The 24,539-nt window shown below is 38.1% G+C and overlaps 1 protein-coding gene across 1 annotated transcript in view; it reads left to right on the top strand.

The window, feature by feature from the left end:
* The window catches only part of Zdhhc15 (zinc finger DHHC-type palmitoyltransferase 15), a 126,221-nt gene extending 102,226 nt beyond the window's left edge, over nt 1-23,995 (top strand). Inside the window, exons 9-12 of the mRNA XM_052171074.1 lie at nt 536-662; nt 3,698-3,801; nt 17,684-17,760; nt 19,816-23,995. Of these exons, the coding sequence (XP_052027034.1) occupies nt 536-662; nt 3,698-3,801; nt 17,684-17,730 (278 nt within the window). The 3' untranslated portion in view covers nt 17,731-17,760; nt 19,816-23,995. The remainder of the gene's footprint in view (nt 1-535; nt 663-3,697; nt 3,802-17,683; nt 17,761-19,815) is intronic.
* The last annotated feature ends 544 nt before the right edge of the window (nt 23,996-24,539 follow it).

Genomic DNA, 24,539 nt, shown 5'->3' with positions numbered 1-24,539 from the left:
TACAGTTCACCCATTGACATTTTTGTCTGGAGTAAAACTAGGTTATTTTTACATTGCAGGTTTCATTGTGAACATCTTCATTTCTGAAATGTTTCAAAACCAAATCAATGTCATTACCATCTCTTTATGTGTCATTACTTTGGTCCCAAATCTACAGATGGAAACCATTTGGCTGTTGTTGCCAGTTTGATTCAAATAAAGTGCAGTTAAATGTGTTCCCGCACTCCTTAAATCCAGCTGTCCAAAGACATGCAGCTCACTAATGCTCTATTATTGTTGTCCTTGTGTATTTTATTTACACTGGCTTTTTAAAACCTAAGAGTGCAAATTTCTTATCTTCAAGAAAAATGTTAGCTTTTATTAAATGATTAAACTGAGCTTTTCTAAGTAGTTTAGCAATAATTAAGAACATGGACCTATACTAAACCAGCAAAAACCAGGTCACATTTTTTGAGAGGTGTAAAATCATCACAGTGATGAAATGTACTGCTTTATTTCTTTCTTCGTCTTTTTCAATGCTCCTGGACTGTCTTAGAGGCCTTCTGCACACCAGTATTTACAAGTGGACCAGAGAAAAATGGGTTCAATCTTGGCTTCATCAAGAATATTCAGCAGGTGTTTGGCGATAATAAGAAGCTCTGGTTAATACCTATTGGGTCCAGGTAGGTAATTATAACCACTGAAAGCAGCCAATTCTGAGCCATGCATTAAAGCAACAGATTTATTTTTAAAATGTTTTTCTTTGACAGTTTATGATTTTTGTTAATTTTTACACTCAATTTCTCTTTCTCATCCCCTCCTCTCCCCTGATGAAACCTTCTTCCCAACAAGTCTTCTAGTTTTATATCTTTATGTTTGTGTGTTTCTCACTGACTGAAATCAGTGTTGGCTGCATGTGCATGAGTAAGAGGCTATTTACTGGAGCAAGGACAACTTTTCAGTGGTTACACCACGGAAGAAAAGAATACTCCTTCCCCCAGTGACTGCTATAGTCTCAGGGAGAGATAGGGCTTCCTGAGTTCATCCCCTAGTTATAATGAAGTGCTGATGGGCCTAACTTGTGTAGGTCTTGTACAGATGGATAGCCATATCGTCAGTGAGTTCATGGATGTAATGGCTATGTCAGACCTGTAAGATATCTCTTTGTTGTCCATTTCTGTACCCTATGCACTTACCTTCTTTCTGCCTCTTATTCTGTGCTGTTCACTGAACCTTGGAGGGGTTGGTATAGCTATGCCATTTAGGGCTGAGTATGCTGCCATCATTTAGTCTCAGAGATATGCCTGCCTCTGTCTCTGCCTGCCTAGTAATGGGATTAAAGGCATGTGCCATCAGACCTGGCTTAATTTTTTATTTAGTTGGACTCTAATTACAGTCCTAAGAATAACCTTAATCAATCTCTATTTGTTCTTGGTTTTAAATCTTACCTTTATGACATTAGGGGTTAACTCCAAATATGAAAAATGAAAAAAAATAATTTCTAACAGTATTGGTCAATGAATTATTTTAGCACTTTTGGGATATGTGTTTTCCTCTGTTTATTCTCTTTCTATATTGCTATATACTACTTGAGGTTTTACAGTTTCCCTTAAAAATAGTAAGAAATTCCTCTTTTGACATAGTTTTTGTGACCATAGTTTTTGGCTATTTATCCATTCCCATATTGCACGCTTAGATTGTGTATGATAAATATTTTTAAAGCTTAACATTATCATCATCATCATTACCATCATCTTCATCATTATAAGTTCCAGGATAGCCAGAGCTACATAGTGAGACCTTGTGTCAAAACAAGTAACAAAACAAGTAACAAAAAAAGCAACTTTTTTTGTAGAGCTAGACTTATGTCCTCTGAGTGACTTTGTGAGCCAGGTAAAATCATCACAATCTACAGCAGCTGTAGAGCAGAGCGTGTCTAAGCCTTTTTGTATGTTTTAGGTTTACTGCTCAAATAGAAATATAGTCGTGTTCTATTGTTGGAAAAAGCTTTGCTGGAGTCAGCTAATAGTGAAGTTCAGTTTCCCCCTCCTCCCTGCCTTGCTACAGCAATACTTCCTCCCTGCCGGTTAATGTTTTCCAGGGTTATTTTTGTAAGGTTGTGTTGCTTTGAGGCTTCTCTAGTCAAATGCTCTACTATTGAGCTATATCCCACAAGACTTGAAGATTCTTAGTTCTTTTGTCTAAAGACATGGTCAAATGAGCTCTTAGTATCATCTAAGTATTGTCATCTTCTTGCTAAATTGTTCTCAATTTCCACATCTTGTTTTTCTGTCTGAGTGTGAAGTCTTCCAGCTATAAATACCAAGACAAAATTTGTCAATGGGTAATATCTATTAATAACTGTTAGCAAGAATTATCTACATACATTCTGATCACATACTCAAACTCCATTATTGCACCACTCTAGCATAGAAAAACAAAAACAGAAACAAAAGCCTGTTCACTTATATAATCAGTATTCTGACATTTTCTGTAGAGCGATATAAATAAAATCAATAAGTATTTTTATTGACAACATTCAGAAATAGGAGAAAAGTATATATAGTATGAAATAAATAATTCAAAAGTCATCCAGAGTTAAACTTAAAATACACTCAGCTATATAGACTTGATTGCTGAAACTGTATCTGGCTAGGGCCACCATGATTTCTGCCACAGCCTCCTATCTGTAAATGCCCAGAAATTAATTAGGGATGTGGTTTAGATTATAATACAGATGCGCAAAGTAGACTAACATGTAGATAAATAGTCCCTAGACTACACTGCAGATATACCTTGCCATTTCTCTTTCCCATTCTACATTACAAGTCAAATAAATAACAGGGTACAGGAGCATTCCCTTAGCCCTCACAGCAGCTTTTTTTCCACTGTATTTAGTGATTGTGAGTCTTCTCATCTCCCTTGAAAATTTAGAATCAAAACAGTGGGAATGATAATGGAATATAATTGCAACTATCATAGTTAAATGATATTTATGAAACTGCATTGCATATTGCTATGCTAGGCATTGTGGAAAGCCAGTTAAAGAATGTCATACAAACAAAAACAGTCACACTCATACAAACAAGACATGGAAATTGAGAGCAATTTAGCGATGATAATACTTGGATGATATGCTAAGAGCTTATTTGACCGTGTCTTTAGACAAAAGAACTAAGAATCCTCAAGTCTTATGGGCTATAGCTCAGTAGTAGCATGCTTGACTAGAGAATTCTCAAAGCAACACAACCCCAAAGCCATGATCATATTTCATTTCTAAGAAGATCATTACCATCACAAAAGTTTATAGTAGAAGGAACTGATGACAGACACCTATATGCCACCACTCAGAATACTGAGACAGATTACAATTTCCAGGACAGCCTGAACCAGAAAGAAAGTTCCTGCCTGAGCTGGTGAGATGGTATAAAGGCACTTGCCACCAAACCCTACATTCAGTCCTCAGGATCCACATGGTGAAAGGAGAGAACCGGTTCCCATAAATTGTCCTCCATATATGCACGCATTCACATCCACACACATCCACACCTCTTTCTCTCCCTCCATCGCTCCATCCCTCCTTTTTTCGCTCCCTCCATCCCTTCTTCCTTCCCCTCCCTCTCCCTCCCTCAATCCCTCCTTCTGTATATTAGTAAATTTGAGTCAAAACATGAAAGTGTGTATCAGTTGCAAACTCACTCTCTCTGTTTTCCACCAGCCCTGGTGACGGACACTCCTTCCCTATGAGATCTATGAATGAGTCACAGAACCCGCTGCTGGCAAATGAGGAACCCTGGGAAGACACCGAGGATGACAGTCGAGGTGAGTAGGCCCAGAAGAAAGCCTTTTCTCTGTGTGTGACAGACTCAGTACTACATGATCCATGTTAATGAAACCAGTGTAGCATGCAGTGAGTAAACAAATAAAATCCAAAGAGATTTGATAAGCATAACAACCTCATAAGGACCCTCTGGATGGAAGAGGAAAAGTATGGCCAACAAATATGGGTGGCAAAGGTAGCTTTGTTAGACAGGGTTCACTAGAAAAATAGAATTCATCAAATACATGTAAACATTATATATTATGAAAGGGGAGTTGCTAGAATGGCTTTCATAATAGGGCCTGGGTAGTCCAGCAATAGCCATCCGTATGATGAAGACTTGGGAGAACCCAGTCCATAAAGCTGAAAGTATCATAAGTTCTAATCTAGTCCTAGGGGCCTGAAGATTCCTTCAGAGCCTTCAGTATAGAGTCCACACAGGAAGACTGAAAAAGCTAGAGGCTGATGTCAGTGGACGGCGGGAGGAGCAGTGATAGATGTACTCATTCAGAAGGAACAGAATATAGCCAGATGAAACTGCTAGGCATGTCTACATCTGGGCCACCCCTTCAGAAGTGACATACACTTGGAGAGCAAGTCTTCCTTCCTCGGTGTTATCAACTCTGGAAATACTTTCCCAGATATACCCAGAAGTTGGTCCTAAATTCCATGAAGCTAACAAATAAGCCCAACCATTGGGTCTGAAGACAAAGTTCAGCAGATCTAGTAAATGTCAGATGGGCTGATTTGTGGCCTGCTCATAATCCCAATGCAGGAAGCAGAGACAGGAACCATCTGGAGCAAGCTGGCTAGAAAGATTAGCAGCAACAATGAGGTCCAGGTTCAGTGAGAGATCATTCATCATATGGCAGAGCATGATCAAGAAAGTCACTGAACATCACTCTGCCCTGAACATCATCTATGTGCTCACACAGATATACACATCTGCATACACATGCACTCTCACAATGCATACCTGTATACTCACATGAGTGCACATCATATACACATATCAATAAAAGAACCATCAGATGGTAGCTTAAGCAGTTCCCTGCCAGCTTTGTTAGACTATGACGTACAGCTATATAGAAAAATCAGGAAACAAAATAAACAGCACTCTGCATATGAGTAAACAGTCTTCCCAGATATCAGTCACAGTGTTTTACTTGAAGGCTTGAATGTAGAGCTGTACTTCCATCAGTGGGCACAGTTCATCTTTCTCTACCCTCCTTCATTAATATTGCTTCAGTTTTCTTTAAAAATGTGTACACTTTTAGAATGATTTAACTACACTACAAAATAAAAGGTATGGAGCGGGGTGCAAACTTGAGCGTGCCTGTAAGAAGGACAAAGGAAACAATTTAAGCAGAGAAGTTTGCCCTCCCAACTTCTCCCATCACATCATTGGGTCATCTTGAGGCACTCTGTGTCTCCTGTCATACAAGCTGTAGCCTGTGTCTCTACCCATTGCTCTGCCCACTGCTGCCTTTCACCCTTGCAAATGTTGCTGAGCCCAACCATCAGAGAATAAATTTTAAAAATTATGGAAATAAAGCAATTTTTCAGTAGGAAATTTTAACCGTCATCATGACGCGCTTTTCATTCCCTGGGGTAAATGAAGCTGAATGAGGACATGAAAATCTTTGAAGAAAGAGTGAGATGCAGAAAATAAGCTTTTCTGAAAGTTCTCACAGTTACTTATCCAGGCCTGGCTTCTCTACCTCAAAGCACTATGCTTAAAAGAAAGCATGCCTTGGAGATGAAAAACGACAGGTCAGGTCCGAGCTTATAATTACAAAAGATAATTCTTGCCCACTCAAAAAATTTCTAACACAAACAGGACACCTTTTATTCCCTCCGCAGGCTGTTTTGATGTGCTATCCTCCTGCCGTTACTCTTTCTGAACAAACAGTAACTTTCAGCAAATAATTCCACAATTTGAAAAAAGTTCATATGTAAGCCTTATGTTGTTAAGCAAAACACCTTAAGGACTGTCATAGCACCACACCACCTGGCAATTACTTTGGAGAAGATGGGAAAATGGTTGAATTAGTAAACTGTTTGCTATGTAAGCATGTGGATGTATGTGTGCTTGCCATAGACCTTGTGTGGAAATCAGAAGATGACTTTGTGTATTTGGTTCTCTATATCTTTACATGACTTCCAGGGATTAAACCCTGGTTGCTCAGGTTTGCACAACTTCTTTTATCCACTGAGATCTCTCCGACCCAGGACAGCAGCCTTGAATTCTGATCTTTTTCAATCATAGGTGTTTTTACATAATTTCATATTTTATAAAATATTTATGTTCCCCATTCTTTGACTTTAGTAATTATATTATGGAAACACTAATATTTTATAGTTAATGAAAGTGAAAATGAGAGATATTAACTAACTCATCCAATATCGCAGAACATGTACCAGGCAGGGCTTGGAATCAAATGACAATATCCTGATTCTAAATCCTGAGGGGGTTTTTTGCAGTGTGATGGCATGCCTGTCTCTTGGATGAATAAATATGTACTACAGTGTTGCCTTAACTTCCATCTTGTTATCTGAAGCTTTCAACTCCTCCCAAAGTCATCAATTACATCATGGACCACAAGTCTCATTTAGCTTTATCCAGACCACTATGCCATCTTACATAAATGAGATTTTAGCCCATTCCTGTGTCTAACAGGTTTATTATACAATGGTGCTTTTTTTCTAACCCAGGTTTTCAAGCTGTACTGTTGGTTCAGTTGACTGCATTACTGTCAGACTTGTGTGTCATCTGTGTGTATGTGGTCATATACACACTGCTCCTGGATTTTTTCTGACACGGTTTTCCTTAATTCCTTGATTTCATTTTTCATTTTTTTGGTTTTGTTCTTTTTTAAAGACAGGGTTTCTCTGTGTAACCCTGGTTGTCCTGGATCATGCTCTAAAGACCAGGCTGGCATCCAACTCATAGATATCTATCTGCCTGCCTCTGCCTCCAGAGGCATGTACCACCACTACCTAGCAAATTCTTCAATATTTTCATACAATGTATTTTGAGCATACTCACCCCTCAGTTCCATAACTGCCCTCTCCACCCTCCTTGTGCTTCCCACCTAACTTTGAATTCATGCTCTTTTCACAATTAAATTTCCAAGAAAGGGGCTATAAGTTAAAATTACAGGCAATGCATGTAATTTATTTCAGTTTCCTTTAGAAATCATATCAGGATTAATTTCTAATAATATAATATTTACCATACATTATGTATTTATTAATAGCATAATGTGAAATACTCTAAATGCATATAAAATGATCAAATGTGGCAACAGCAACTTGGTAAATGAAACTGTGATGCCAAAGCCTGGCGTCTTCTTTGAAATCCATCCCTAATTTAATGCAGGGAACTATGAGGTTAAAAAACCCACATTTATGAAATCAAAGCATTTAAAGAGGTTTCTCTGGAGAGGCTTTTTAAAATAAAGTATTTAATTAATGCACAAATACACAGAAGATGCACAAATGAGTATGCACATCTGTGTAATTTTCTGTGGAGATTAAACAGGCATCTTTTAAAAAGATTTTTGAGAGACTTGGAGTTGCATTTTAGCTTTTTGAGGAAGTGATCCAGAAATGTCTGTTACATTATTGCTTTTTCTCATTAAAAATTGCCAATAGCTTACATTAAAAAATTAGAGATGCCAATAAAAGTTTTTATATTAATCTATTCCAAATGGAACCATTTCTTCCACATTAGATGGATGGCATCTACAGTCCTGCCTTTTGAAACTGTCATGAATAATAAAGTGGGCATGACTGTCAAAGAGATGCTGAAATGCAAACTACTTTAAGCTGACACCTACCTGCATGTATAAACGATATTTAACAATTTTTGTGGCTTTCTCAGGGGAAGTAAGTCTAGCCTCTTATTATTTTCTGATAGAACTGATTTCTTAATATGTTTTATCTTTATGGTTCTGGTGCCTTTCTGGATGTTCTTTGTTCTTTTTTTATTATTATTTCAGTGGGTAACAAAGCCTGTGCCATTTTCTAACAATAGCCTTTTTCAAATGAGTAGCTGAACACTTTGATCATGAATGTTTATTGGAGATGCAGCACCCATAGAAATTCAGGGAAGGTAGTTACATTCGATATTCTGTAGATAGTGAACTTAACAGAGGTGCTGACAAAGACTTCATCAGCAGAGCAATGGTTGTTTCCACCTGTGAAATATGTTAGTTTTCTCCCACTGTAAGAAAAAACCTGAGATAATCAACTTCTGAAGACAACAGGTTTATTGAAGGCTCTACTCCATAATCACTTGGTCCGATTGCTTTAGACTGTTAACAAGGACATCAATAATGATGACTGTCATTGAGAAAAATGACTCCCTTCATAGTCTTGAAGCAAAATAAAGAGTAAGGGACTGGGACCCACATACTATCTCAAAGGTATGCCCTAACTCAGTAAGCTAAAAATTGCCAATAGGCCTCAGCTCTGTAAGATTCTGACATCTCCAAATAGTGCCACCCTATGGACTTTGTCTTTTAGCATGTGAACCTTTAGGGGTCTGTCTTAGTTAGGCTTTTACTGCTGTGAACAGACACCATGACCAAGGCAACTCTTTTTTTTTTTAATTGCACATTCAGAATGTTTATTTTTTTTTGTTTAAAAATTTTTTTATTCGATATATTTTTTATTTACATTTCAAATGATTTCCCCTTTTCTAGCCCCCCCCACTCCCCGAAAGTCCCGTAAGCCCCCTTCTCTCCCCCTGACCTCCCACCCACCCCTTCCCACTTCCCCATTCTGGTTTTGCTGAATACTGCTTCACTGAGTCTTTCCAGAACAAGGGGCCACTCTTCCTTTCTTCTTGTACCTCATTTGATGTGTAGATTATGTTTTGGGTATAAAGCACAACATTTAATTGGGGCTGGCTTACAGGTTCAGAGGTTCAGTCCATTATCATCAAGGTGGGAACATGGAAGCATCCAGCAGACATGGCACAGGAGGAGCTGAGAGTTCTACATCTTCATCTGAAGGCTGCTAGTGGAAGGCTGACTTCCATTGACGGCACCTAGGATGAGAGTCCATGCCCACAGTGACACACCTACTCTTAACAAGGCCACACCTCCTAGTTGTGCCACCCCCTGGGCCAAGCATATACAAGCCACCCCAGGAACATTAAAGAGTCTATTTTGAACTAGCACAAAGGAATAAATCAGTTATTTCTTTTATTTTTACTTATTTTTACTGTAAAATGTGAAATATACAGAAGGATTTTTTACATACATACATGCAGTAAAGTGGTGATTATAATATACATTGTCTCAGAACACTGTTGTACTGCATATCATAGTAGTCCATTGACCATGGAAGTGAATATTTTTCCAGAAGAATGACACCTGGGTCATATGGTCACATGTAGTTCAATTTTGAATTTTCAAAGAAACCTCCATAACTGTTACAGGAGTTTGCATCCCAGCAATCATGTACAAAGGTGACCTTTTCTCTACATTCTCAACAATAGTCTTTATTTTTGTCATTTTTATGACCTGGAGATGAAATCTAGGGCCATGAGCATGCTAAGGAAGCATTCTACCACTGAAGTATCTACAGCCACCCTAACAGATGTGAGGTGACATCTCATGTTACTTTTGATTTTCATGTCCATGACGGTTAAGGGTTTTAGCGGTTCTTCACAGATTCAGTATTATATTCCAGATTCAGTAGCCATCTCCATGTTATCGTTGGAAAAATCCCCATTTGTATGGTTTAATCATTTTAAATTCAGTTCTTTGTTGTGTTTTGCCACTAGTCTGAATTCCTTAATACAATTTGCTTATTGAATACTTGTCAGGCACATATTTTCTCCTGTTCTACAGGTTGCATTTTCGTTTTGTTGTTACTTTGCTGTGAAAAGACTTTTTAGTGTGCTGAACTCCTATTTATTTATTATTTATTTATTTATTTATTTATTTATTGTTTATTTGTTTGTTTCCGGTATTATATTAAAAAGCATTTTAAGACATTTCAGCAATAGTTTCGTGATAGTCTTATAATTCCAGATGTATTGATGACACCCTGGTTTAAAATAAACAATTCATAGTACATGCTTAGATATCTTTCTGGTCTTCTTCTTTTGTTCCATTGTTCTATGTGTCTGCGTTTATGCTAATTCTATTCTGTGTTTTATTATCATAGGTTTATTATACAAATTAAGGTGCAGTAGTATGGTGCTGTCAACTTTGTTTATCTTTATCGAGATGCTTTGGGCTATTTACCCATCTTTTGTAGTTCTTTATAATTATTTATTAAAAAATTCCACTGAAATTTTGATCCAGATTGTGTTGAATATATAAGTTAATTTTGGTAGCATGGACATGTTGACCATGTTGATTCTTCCAATCTGTGGACACAAGATATATTTCCATTTATTTGTGTCTTCTTCAATGTCTTATGTCATTGTTCTATAAGTTTTAGAATGTGGGTCTTTTATTTTCTCAATTAAGTTCATTCTATCTCACTGTTGAGCTGTGACACTTTAGAGAATGAGGAGATACGAGCAAAATGAAACTGTCCTCTGTCCCTTGGGTTGCTTCTTTCACTGGATGGCTACAGCTTTTTAATTGGACTCATGGTTCTTTACAGTTATTTTAATGCATGGATGGATTCCAAACTTCTGCTCTTTGTGGTTGAAAAGAAGGCCAAGATCTTTTACTCTACCATCTGACTAAAATCACCTGGAAATAACTCTTGTATTAGCATCCGTGATGGGCTAGTGATATTAGCTGCTCTAGAGATGTTCTTAGAAGTATTTTGACTCAGTGTAGCAGTATAGGGCAATACCAGAACAGGGAAGTGGGAAGGGGTGGATGGGGAAACAGGGGGAGGGAAGGGACTTATGGACTTATGGGACTCTTGGGGAGTGGGGAGCCAGAAAGGGGGAAATCATTTGAAATGTAAATTAAAAATATATCGAATAAAAAAAGAAATATTTTGAGAGAAATCAGAATTCAACCTACTTGTTAAGAAATTTTACTCTGAAGATCTTACAAAAAGGATTCTTTTCACACTGATGAAAATAAGCAACTTCAAGTGACCTATGGTTCTTATGTTGGGGTGCTCTCACAGAGTAACCTGAACTCAACTGTATAGTGTATATCATGATTGGTCAATCAACATCTTCTTAACCTCCACCTCTAAGGTTTCTATCGTAGGTATGTGTTTGCAAGGGTCTTAGGAAGTAGGTCACCTAAGTCTTGTATGGCCCTGAATCTGTGAGGTTTCTTCAGAACCTAGGCATAAGCCTCAGGTGGTCCGAGGGTTTATAGCAACTTTCAGGTTCCTACTTTCTATGCTAAATCTAAATGAATAATAATTGGCCTTTCAATCAAATCCTTTACCTAGATCCTCAAATTTAAGTCTTCAAAAACAGATTTTAATGAACCCACTTGGTGGTTATCCATTCAGTACTGAGCTCCATTTTGACTTTGATGATGTTATTATTTGCTCATTGTAATTATGTGGCGTGTATGCATTAAGCTTAGTTCCTTTATTTCCTAGTAAATCAGGTAAATTCAGTTCAGAAGGACTTCTCACAAGCCCTTCCATTGTAATGTTCATGAATACACTGGAGCTCCAAGTCAAGGGGCAGAGTCATCCCATACGGCGTCTGCTGAACACTCTAATCAGGGTTCTAACTGTCATAAGGAAACCATTTACAAAGAATCCGGCAAAAAAGTACCCAAGCCTGCTTTTAAGTCCAACTAACAGTGCTAGAAATGAAACTTTAATTTCATTTGATAACTTTTAATTGTGTTATATCCTCAAGGATATTTTTATGAAGTAAAAAAAAAGGTCTATAATATGAAACAAAAAATTGCTTGAATTTGCAAATATAACTTTCTGGCATTAATGATATTACTTGGATAAATAAATTTTCTGTCTTCCAGTTGTTGAACAGTTATCCAGAAAAAAGTATTGATTTTTGTCCCAGGTATATGAAATGTTTTACATGTAGGCTCTTGGGAACGAGTCAGCTAAGTCCCAAATGGTCTTGAATGTATCTCACTTGCTATTCCTTTTCTTGCACACAATTTTTTTATACTATATCCATCAGTACTACCCAAGGCAGAGCATATTTCTAACTTGTTTTTAATCGTTTGGTTTCTACTGCTATGAAAATTCACCTGTTGGAAAAAAAATAACAGAAAATGAACTAGCATGTATTGTGAGTGTCCTGAAATTGGTGCAGTGGATTCATAATGTCATTAAACACTGTAGTCTTTGAACTCAAGGATTTTGCAATGTTTGGGTGAGGTAAAATACATTCATGAAAAGTTTCCAAACAAAACACAATACAGAGTATTATTGACTAAATTAATAGACTTTAAATTGGCTCAGCAGGTAAATTGGCATCTAATTGGATAAGCCCTTAGACTATAGACCAAAATCTTTATTCTGTCAGTGGTCAGGAACTACTGAAAGTTTTTGATCCAGGGAGTTATGTGAGGAAACTGTTTTCTTCAGAAAATGATGAAGTGATACTCCTAAGAAAGCATACTGTCATCATGTAGCAAAGATTGCTCTAAACCCTGGACCTTCCTAAGATGACTGGTGAGAGCCCTTCTCTTCATCAGAACTCAAATGCTCCAAGCACATCCTGTATACAAGAGCTCTAGTTTGGAGACAAGAGGCCTTTCAATCAAAAGCTGTGTTCCTTGGAAGATGCCTCTCTGGTGAAATTCTCTTCAATCATCTTCCAGGCAGACAGCCATTGACTCTCACTTGAGGAAAACATTACTTCATCACTTCCCTGTTTAAGTCTAACAGAACCTATATGGCCATGCCTGAAGATCTTTAAACATCACTATAGAAGATGAGGTTTAAAGTTGAAATGTTAAATCATAAAATCCATGCTCCCTTCCTCAAGAGAAATCAACCTCTTCAAACATTATTTAAAATGTGGGGTCAATGGAGGTAGCTATTGAAGTGTCCTTAGGTTTGGTCAAATTTTTGCCAGAGTTTCACATGAGAATTCAAGACACATCAACTAAATTGTCTATTGACTAAATTGTTATTGACTAAATAAATGAGCAGAATGGTAAAATTTGTGCTATAAAAGTTAAAGATAAGTGGGATTCCTATGGGTCACCTGATCAGATAAGACTTCATGATATAAATAGAATTCAACCTATCTAACAGGGGCAAGAAGAAAACAGCCTAATAGTAACACCTTGGAAATTAGTCTTCACAGAAGTCATATTATATAGACATTTGGGATGTTTAGGTAAGTAGATATTTTCCAACAGGCTATTTTCTTTCTTATTTTTACATGCAAAAGGCATTGTGATTCTAGGGTAGGATGTCTGTATAGTTGACCAGAAATACTACAGAAAAAGGAAAATGAAGGAGAAACTAATGTTCCTTCTATTTATTTAGAAGATAAGACACATTTCAAAAGCTACTTAAAATTACAGGTATATAATATTTTTTTTCTCAGCATAGTGAGGAATGCTTATAATATCAACACTCTGGAAGCTGATACAGGAAGATTGTAAGTTTTAGACTATCTGGGGCTACATGATAAAATACTATCTCAAATGCACACACACACACAAACACACACACACACACACACATACTAATTAATGAGCCATATGTTATTGACTAAATGAGCAGAATAATAATTGTGCTATAAAAATGAAAGATAAGGGTGATTTCCTATAGATCACCTGATCAGGCAAGGTTTCATGATGTAAACAGAATTCAAACTGTCTACAGGGGCAAGAAGAAAGCAGCTTAACTCCAGTAAAGAGTCTTGGCAATTGAGACTAGATGATAACTTGCCTGTTACATGCCAGATGATTTATAGACTCTATCACATTTAACAATCATGATCCATTTTGTGAATTGTAAATAGTCAGTAAAATTGAAGTTCAGATAAACTCAGTGTCACATAAGTGGACCCTGTCTCCAAACCCAAACTCTTAATTACTGTGCCACTCAATAATACCTCTCCTTTTCCCCATCTCCTTTATACACGTTAGGGCACCAGTGAAAAGAAAATACTTTTCAGTTCCTGTGCCTCATCTGCCAGAAATAGAAGGAAGAAGAAACATGAGTGAAGTTCTGTCCTGGGAATCATTTCCCAGCCCCTAGTTTGAACATGTGACTTTTGGAAAGGTCCCCTCTCTGTACCTCAGTTTCAGTTCCATTCTCCTGGGGCTATTTATCTTCAGCTCTGTACCCATCTGATCTTGAGGAGTCAGAAGTTAAGCTGAATAACCCAACCTGATGCTTTTGCCAAATAGTTTGTCTCCTTTTTAGAAAGAATGCTATTATGTACTAAAGGCTCTGATAAATTTATATTTATTATATAATATAATATTTATGATATTAAGAGATCTTCCTCATTCTGGGATTAAATCTCTTTGTGTATCCTCTCACTTGTTTTCACCTTAGCAGCTCTACTAGTATTTTGAGCAGTGATTTCTAAACAATGCCTTGTTGTGTTTCTTATTTTCCATTTCTCAAAGGTAGAAATAAATATATTGATTAAAGATGGAAATAGTACTAATGACAGTTGTAAGGAAGAGGGAAGATGCATTACTTAAGGGAAATGTTATAAAATGACATATGGGTAATAGGTAAAGTCATAATGGAGGCAACATGGTAGAGGATTTGGTAGATTTTATAAAATAGAAAATAGTTTTTATTAATATCCTAGCTTTCCCTTAGTATTGATATAATTAAAGATAAATTTTAGAAAGATCGTTGAAGCATCGGTATATAGCATGAATTGGAAATTTGAAATAAGAAATCGAAAGAGTAACAGAAAGCTGGATATATGTCATAATAGCTTCATGGCAGGCAGTAATTATAGAAATGGAGAAAAGGGATCAAGGCTAAAAGCCTTTTCTATACCTAAGTATAGTCCTCTAGTTAGATCAATGGTTCTCAACACTTCCTAATGCTATAATCCTTTAATACACTCATGTTGTGGTGTCCCCCAACCATAAAATTATTTACTACTTCATAACTGTAATTTTGCTACTGTTATGAATTGTAATATAAATATCTGATATGTAAGATATCCAATATGTGATGCCAGGGGTCTCAATCCACAGGTTGAAAACCCCTGTGCTAGTGAGATATGGGAGTCATTGGTAGTAGATATGGCAGTTCAACAAATGTACACCAGAAGAAGAGAATAAAACTAACAAGGAACTAAAGTGCATTGAATTGCATCTGTGTGGACATGAAAATTGTGGAAAAGAAAGTAGAGGGCCAAGATTAGAATATCAGAAAACAAAGTTCAGGGAGGACTACTCAACAATACTAAGTGCCTATTTTTCAGATGAAAAGCCTGAGGCTGGGGGGAAAGGGTGAATTGACTTGAAGTGATTAATGAATCTTGAAGCAATCATAATTCAAGTTCTTGGATTCTTCATATTGCACTCTTTCCCTACTCTAATTTCTGAGAACCAGTGGCTAAACACACACACACACACACAGAGAGAGAGAGAGAGAGAGAGAGAGAGAGAGAGAGAGAGAGAGAGAGAGAGAGAGAGAGAGAGAAGAGAGAGAGAGAGAGAGAGTTACTTCATAGAGTATCAAGAAACCATGTGCTAACCTAGATTTAAAAGGAAAGGCGGAAATAGATCTTAGGATAAGAAATCCAGAACTGAGCCAATATGCAGTAAGACTGGATTGGATTGACATGCTTTTGACCGGATAATAGGGAAATCACTACTGCATAAGCAGCAAGAGCAGTGCCATGGAGGAAGTGATGCAGATACAGACTGTAGGAAGCATTGCATTGACTCCTGAAGACCTGCTCTTTGTCTTCTCTTATGCAGAACACAGTTCTTTGAAGTTTCTGCCATTTTTTTTCAATTCATTCCCCACCTATGCAGTCTTAGCTTAATCTCACCCTGGGAAGGAAGCCATGAAGGAAATTGAAAATCAGGTTTTTCATCTGAAGCACCAGTGCTCACAAGAGCATAGTTTTAATTTAAATCATTGTTTGGTGGGAGTGTCGTGCCAAATCAGAGGGTAAGTCACTCTGGGAAAAAGTAAAAGAAACTCACTTAGTAAAATCCTAAAGATCAACTTCTCAAAGATTTTAGTGCCCAAACACATCTAAAATATATGAAGACAGCCAGCTGTTAGCTAGTAATGAACATTGAAGGAGTCTGTTAGCATGATTTCTCAGGAGCAAGGAAGCCAGGACATTTATTGCACTTAAAAGTTGCCATTGCCGCTATTGATCGCTATCTCGGAATGTTTGTGACATGTGTTTGAGCACTTGCTACCTATTTTCCCTCATTTTACAAATGAGCGCCTCTCCAGCCCTCAGTCTGATTGCAGTTCTGACTTAACACTACCCTGAAGCTGCTAGGCATGGCAGTCCTCACCTGTTAGACCAGCTCGTGGAGACGGATGCAGGAGGGCTGCAAATTCACAGCAAAGACTATCAGAGGGAGGGGAGGGGAGGGGAGAGAGAGAGAGAGAGAGGTTTGGAGGGAAGGAGGGAGAAGCTGGGACTCTAGAGAACACAGAATCTTGCTAACGTCAGGTCTGGAGCCTGATTAACTCAGTAGCATGAATTTGCCAGCCTGCCATGACAAAAGTAGGCCGCCCTGGCACCCGGCACCCTGGCACCCTGGCTAGTTAGCCTCAGAATTCAGAGATCTCACACTTTTGGGAGCACTTTGAATGATCTGTTGATTTCATAAAACCAAATTTAGTAGCTGTAGGGGATGGTCACTGTGCACATTTGTATCTCAAATGCCAACTACATTGTTACGCTGGGAGTGAGAAGAAAGTGCTTATCTGTACATTAAACAAGGAAATCCTGGGTGTTATTTTCCACTTCCAAAAAGCTAGAGGTTAGAAACAAAACATTTGTACCATAAATGATGTTTCGTATTAATCCTAAAACCTCTTATTTTCTAGATACCTCATTCCCTTTCAGAAACACACCAGCACCTAAAATACTATAATAGCTGTCTCAATTATGTCCATTGGAATAACAGCGAGATAGGGTAATTTTGTGGATAACAAGACCCAAAACATTCCATTAAAGACAGATGGTGTTGAGCTGTTACCACAGCTGTTTAAGTCAAATACCAGCCAGTATTATGGATCACATTATGCTGAAAAATAAAATAATCTTAGTTTGTAATACAGCAGACCTATTGCTCTTGGCACATAAACGCCTCTGTGTATCAAGAGTTCCTGTACAATACCAGTATTTGGAGCTCTATAGATATTGGCCACCTCCGGGGGTTGAACAGAAAGACAAAATGTTGCTGACCAAATACCTACCCATATACCACAGACAGAGTGACATTTGGTTACCATTATGGTCCATCTTCTGTTAAAATGAAAAGCTATCAGAGGTTATATACTTTATGAAGTAGTTTATATATCTTGAAATTTTGGTAGCTGGAAGATTTATAATGACAATCTCTCAGCACACACACATACATACATACATACAGAGAGATACATACATACAGAGAGACACACAGATACATACACACACAGAGAGAGATACATACACACAGAGAGAGACACACAGATACAGACACACACACACACACACACCTATATTATGCCTTGGCGTACCAAGAGAATGGCTGCTGCCGAAAAGGCCAAACACTGAGAGCAGCTTTGCTTGATAACAGTCTTCTCATACAAGAATTATACTCAACCTAAGTACCACAGTGTTGCCTTCTAAGGCTAGAACTCCCATTGACTGAAATACCTTCTAGTAGGTCCCATTTCTGAATGGGGACTCTACCACTCAATGCTACCACACAGGGACCAAGCATCACAGACCTCTGAAGGATACACTGAGTGCATAGTGCTCACCTGTACTTTTCAATCTTACAGATTATCCAGAAGGCTCGTCATCACTTGCTGTGGAGTCAGAAGCATAGCAGTTTTCAGATCTTCTGTGTCTCTGACAGGTGAGTTTTAAGAAGGCACATTCAGTGCCACCTGGACTGAGAAGCAGTCTTGGGCACAGAACTAGAAAAGAAGAATGTTCTCATTCTGGTGAGCAAGGTGTTAAGTTCTTCACTCTCGTTATGCACAGAAGGAGAGGCTCTATGCATAATTTCCCTGTGCAATGTACTGAGAAAGATACCTTTATTCCTGACAAACTCACATGTACTTCACTTGTGCTAAAAGACCCCAGGGGATCCAAAAACAGCCAAATATCCCGTTCAGGTTATTTACTTTCATACTGTGAATTATAAACCTTGTCACAGTGCATTCCAGGTCTCTGAGATGATACAGATTACAAATAAGTTCTTTTTGCCTGACTCCATTATGTCTATCAGTAGTCTACTGTTACCACTAAGAGGCCAGAGCAGCCTCCCTATACTCCAATACTCCTAATGTGCTACTAATTTGTTATCGGTGGCAGGCAGCTTTTTGCACAGGATTCTCCTTGACCTGTTGAAAAGCCAAACAGCCTTCTCTTTGCAACACTTACAAGTAAATAAGACCAGCGTGATTCCATGTTAAAAGGAGACTTTTAGTTATTCGAAATATCATAGCACTCAAATCTCTGAACAAGTAACACGTCGCTTCTTTTCCCATGAAAAGGCTACCAGTTATTCAGAAGCCTCTCAACCTGTGGGCTCTCCTGTTTTGAGTCATTTCCCTTCTGCTATGGACTGATACAAGTGCGGGTACTATACAAAACCTTGTATATGCCAGCTAGTATGCTAAGTACTTCCATCAGCTCTGTAAGGTGACTGTTACAATTCATATTTTCTTATGAGAATACTGAAATACAGCAAAACCATCTGACTGAGGTGACGCAGCTGTCAAACTGCTAACCTAAAGTTGCAACCCAGGGCTGCATGGCCTCCACTCGCACCGTGTTCCTTCTGAGGCTGCATTAAAGGCCTGTTGGGCTCTTGGCTCCGCAGCTTCACTTACAACAAGAGGTTAAAATACACAACAGTTAAGTCTGTGAAATGTTTGAAATTTTGATAAGAGAACTTGTAATATATTTGATAAGAGAACTTGTAATATAATTTCCATTATCCGGGATGCTTCGTCGCCATTTTAACATGTGTCTAATGGAGTCTGAAATGCTAGTAATTTTTTTTTTATTTTTTGATGAAAAAAGTGTTAATAGAGGGTAATATGTAAGCATACTTAGTGTAGAAATTCTTGGGACTTTCAATGAGCTAACAGGTGTGTGACTCGCTAGGCAGCATTTGTAGTCACCCTTTGAATTTATTTGACTATCATATCATTTCTTGTCATCTCTTATTCAAGCCATGGAACCTTGCCTTTGTGGCAGTATGTGTTGGAATTTTTAATATGCTAGGGGATATTGTGAATCCCCCAAAGTGGAGTAATATATTTCTCAAACTTATATGACCATGCAATTCTCCCCAACCTTTCATAAATATACTGAATGAATATTCAACGATGAAATCCATTGCTTCAACTTCCCCCAGGGAAGCATAATTGCCATTGAGGACACCTTTTCTAGGGAACACTATCCAAATGAGTTAGGCGATTGGTTTCATGGGAACAAGGTCATGTTCTGAAAATAATTAAAAACAGTTTGAGAGAAAAATGGGAGAAATATTTTAACACTTGTCAAGAAGCTGGGTATAGGGAGGGGTGTATACCTTTAATCCAAGCACTTGGAAGGCTAAGGCAGGCATATATGTCTGAGTTTTATCTCTGGTATATATAGTGAATTACCACTTGTTTGTTTGGCTGGGGGTGTCACTCATGCATGCCACAGCAAACAGGTGGGTGTCAGAGAACAACTTGCAGGAGTTGTTTTTCTCCTTTTCCCCCCCGCTGTGGGTTCTGGGCACTGAGCTCTGGTCATCTGGCTCAGCAGCCAGTGCCTTTACCTCTGAGCCTTCTTTTTTCCTTTTTTTTCCAACATATTTTCATAACATGATTTTAATGGTTACAAATTATTATCTACTAGGCATCACTTTTATTGTTCAACTCACCTATAAATTTCTGCCTTTTATCCTCAGGATCCACCATCTCCCATGAGGCTTACAGACTTCAATATTGAGAACCACTCTAATCTTCAAACTAAGTCACCATTTTGGATTGATAGCGTCGCAGTTTGGGTGTTCCATCACACACTTGTTGTGTAGATCTTTCAGGACTTTGCAGATTTCCTTTGCTGAATGACCTCAGTTTGGAAACATGCTTCAAGCCGGTTTTTCTTATCCTCCCCCAATCCATGAACGCCCAAGTGTAAAATATATATATCTTTATATTCATCTAGTTTGGTAAAAGGGAATTCAGAAGATTGCCTTGGAGTCTAATTCCCCCATGAAAGACTATTAATTACATCTCGCTGCAGGGTCTTTCTGGTATTGAGGGAAGTCAGCATGTATGGCTTATGTTCATGGGCATATATAAACATGTGTATGTGCAATATATCGAGATAGAATTCTGCCGAAAACCAAGGTTTAAAAAACTGAGGCTTGTATTTGACCATGCTTTTCACCTGAACAGCAATTTAAATACTTAATGACCTCTGAACAAAGCCTATATCATGTATCTGAAATTTAAGGAGACCAAATAGACTATGACCAAGGTCCTGTTGAGAATTTAACAAGGCAAAACCTGTCCTGTCACAGAAGTTTCTGAAAGCACCACAACTAATACAGAGGAACAGATTAGACTTCCACTTTAGTCACAACATAACAGTTAACATTTTACGACCAGGTGTGATAGTGCATGGCTATCATCCCAGCTCCTGGGAGGCAGAGGAGGGGGTCACTGCAAGATTACCCTGCTTGTTCTCCATGTGAGTTCCAGGCCAGCTTGGGTTATATTAGAAACCCTGTTTTGAAAAGAACCAACGAACAAAAAGGAGTTACTTTATAAAAAAAAAAATGTTTAATGCCAGGCTGTGGTCAAAATCTCTATTTTATTCATTTCTCTGGTATATAGCTTTGTTTTAGCTTTTGTAAATTACTTTTATGATGGTAGAAATATTAGAAATAGAAGCCTAAGATATGGACCATCCATTTTGTAAAACGGATTTAAGGATGATTTTTCAGCTATAATTAAAATTCTGTTGAATAAGATAAAGTTTCAGCTCTGACACTGGCCTGAGGATTAGCTAAAGGTCTGTGTTTTCACAGCAGGAGTTAATGTGCAGAGTTAACTGAACAGTGATATTCCAGTCCTCTTTTTTAAGCTTCGGTGGCAGCTTAGCCATTAAGAGAGTTTACATCCATTTCCCCACTTATTTATATCCAGCCTTCCTTTCAGTCCTAGTGCCTGGATCAATGAGATGGACACTAATGCTGCTTCTTTATAATAATAGTACCTAAGAGTATTGATAGTTTTCATTTTTCAACCAGCACTCTAATGCACAGCTGCTGACAATAAAAGCCCCAACTCTTAACAGAGTTCAGTGGGAGTTACAGGCATTTCAGTTATCAAGGAATTGAACTCCTTAAGAGATAGTTGGGTTTACTAAATTATTCTCTCTAAAATTTCTCTGAGTAGACAAGAGTTGCCTGGCACAAACAAATCTGTGTTGGGGCGCCAGTGCAACTGAGAAGGAAAACAATCCAGCTATTGAAAGCAACAACCAAATGGGTCCATTTGGTCCCCCTGGGTCATTTTAACGAAGGTGAGTCATTTAGCATCAAATAAAAAGATTGTAGTCAGCATTTCATTTGAGAGAATACAAGAAATGGATAAATCTATTAGGGCCAGGGTCTAGAGACTGCTTCTAAAACTGACAAATTGAAGAGTGCCATAGGAGACTGTGCATGCTGGATTTCATGATAAAAGTTTATACTTTAACATAGGAAAAACTTTGCCTTTCCATTGCTCCTTCTGAAGCATTTCTCATGTCTAGGTCTTCTTTGGAAGCATATTTAGCCATCCACGTGGCTTTATGGTCCAGAGGCCTTGCCTTCTAGCCCTATACAAATGCACCTTTCTATAAAGGGGTGCAAGCAGCACTTCACAAGAAATCAGCATCAAATCAACGTTCCCTGACCCCACCTATCGTCTTCTGCTAAGGGACAGTACAGAAGCTGCTGTCTGTGCTATAAAAGTCTGTGGAGTGTATTAGCATTCATCTCTCATAGATACCATGTCACAAAAGACAGTGTTAGTAAACTACAGGGAAGCACTGGAAGGGTAAAGCTCAGGTTAATGCAAGCTGATTGTTCAGTGTCTTAAGACTTATGCTGTCTCCAAAAGGCCAAATAAACCAGGATTTTCTCTGGGTGCTTGGAGAAAGAAGAAACCCTATTCTTGTTTTAGTATCTTGATCTTGTTAGTTTATAGATGTTGATAATATTCCTATGCATAGATTCTTTGTGTATTGATTACTGTATATAGACATCTAAAAGGTTAGATAGTGATCAAGAAGGCAGGTTTTTTTCCTGATTAGCACACCCTGACCTCACTCATTTCCTTTCTTTTCCTTGGAACCCTGCCTAATAACTTCTGTGGGATCTCATCCCCCAATCCTTGGTACTCTGCTTCCACAATTGGAAAGTACAACGACTCATTGTTAATATCCCACAGCTAAAAGGTGCTATGTAATTCCCTAGTGCTCTTACATAGTTTTATTTGCAGGACTAGAATGAAAAGTTTAAACATTACAGTATTTCTGAGCAAGCAAATGTGCTCCATTCTTTCCCTCCATGCTCCCAGTGCAGAATGTTTTCTTGCAGAGCCCAGAGTACTGTTAATGTTCTTCCATTTGTTGCAACAATGTCCTTGGAAAAAGATAGAATGGAAATTATTTTTTTCAAAAATTAAACATAGGAGATAAAGTGCCATCCAAAGGCACACAGATATTATTAGAGAGACTTTACTTTCTAGTGCTGGAATAACCATGGAGCAAAGAGAACATAATCACATTCCAAGAGTCCCTCTTTCTCCAACATCTTGAAGTTTGCAGTTTAGACAGCTCTTTATTTTCTAATGCAATATGTGCCTCTCCCCTCACTGAACCTATAAGACATGTTTTTCTCCCTAGATGGCATCAGCCATTGCCATAATCTCTTGAGGCACCTAGACAACCCAATCTCAGGGTTTGTTTTTTCCAGGGAAAACAATGTGCTTCCTCATGTTCGTGCCAAATTGCACTAAGCGTAGCCATTTATGTTAATGGATATTTAAGCACAGTACTTGAAGGTATGTTTTAAGAATGCTGTGTAGTATATACATCATTGCAATATACACCTGAGATTTAACAAGGCCCCAACTGACAGGAATGTAATGGCCATTCATAGTCTGTCTTTCAACACTCATGAACATGTGTACACATGGACATGAATGCACACCCTTCTTTTAAGGCAGATTGCTAGGTCATTAGAACAAATGTTTTGCAGGGATGATTCTGTTCTCTACTGTTTAATGAAGTCCAAAATCACAGGAAGTGAAAAACATCTCATTTATCTGTTCTAAAATTTCTGCTGTCAGAGTGTCTAAGAGACCCAGTTGGGCTGAAAGTCATGTTCTATGCAGAGGCACAGAGGACATCTAACAGATCATCAGACCCTGATGCAAGTTCCATGTTCACAGAAAATTCATGCACTCTATGCAAACAGGACGAAATGGTTGACTGTGTGCTACATTTGCATTTCTTTAATCACACCTATACAATACCATACTGTAGCCTTTGCATGTATTATGTTTTGGTAAGGAATGGTGGCTCTTAACTAGCATGCAACCCTTGGCTTGTTTACTACCCCAAAAGGGCTAAGGCTCGTCCTGCACAGTATTCAAAACCATTAAATGTGTTCTTTGGAGAAGCCTGGTGAACATCCATCAGCAGAATGAGTTAAAACACATACTGAATTCAATCTATCAGGATGTTGTTTTTGGTAGGGAATGGTTAAAAGAAAAGAACAATAAGATGCATTCAAAGAATAATTGCTTTCAGCCTGCTGCCTAAATCAGCAAAGGAACACAGTGGGAAAGGGAGGTCTGAGTCTTGGTAATATATGGAATGTATTGGAGAGCCAGAAAAGGAAAAACACTGAGGGACTTCAACAGTGAAGCTCAAGTTGCCAATTTGCTATAAATCCCTTTGCCATTGGGCTGCTTACAGTGATATATGCATATAGTGTTCTTAAAACGATGCGTCTTGCTGCAGAAATACTGAAAAAATGCTGGTCAGCTTTATCTTCCTATGTCGTTTATTAAAACTATATACATAAATTTGTTTTGTCTTTTCTTTATTATAATTTTCAAAAACAATACTGGTAAAGTCTAGAGCTTCAAGCCACTCTGATGGCAGGTTCTTTTACATCTCCTCTCACAGGAAAACAATCAAGTTTACTCACTCCCAGGTGGCTTGATAGATGTGGCATATAGACCCCCTCTGTACCATCTCATCTTGGGAACACCCTCCTCCTGCTCATGCAGTGCTTTTCTTTTACATGAGTAGAGCTGAGAAATTAATGGTAATGGCTTTTTGATAGAACACTGACCAGGCTAATGGCACTTAATCGTGTTCAGTCTCGGCTCAGCCTCACGTGCCTTCTTTCGTTTATTTTGCCATTATTATAAGTATGAGAGAGAGAGAGAGAGAGAGAGAGAGAGAGAGAGAGAGAGAGAGAGAGAGAGAGAAGAAAAAAGTCTTGCTTTATGCATCTAAGCATGCGCTCAAGTCTGGTTTGCTTTTTCCTCATACTGAGAACTGTGTTCATTGGTCTCCGAAAGTATACCACCTGAAGAAAGAATGCAATAGTCTGGAAAGGAA

The sequence above is a fragment of the Apodemus sylvaticus genome, chromosome X (genome assembly GCF_947179515.1).
Source record: "Apodemus sylvaticus chromosome X, mApoSyl1.1, whole genome shotgun sequence".
Classification (NCBI taxonomy): Eukaryota; Metazoa; Chordata; class Mammalia; order Rodentia; family Muridae; genus Apodemus; species Apodemus sylvaticus.
Note: the sequence above shows the minus strand (reverse complement) of the source record. Positions and strands in the feature narration are given on the sequence as shown.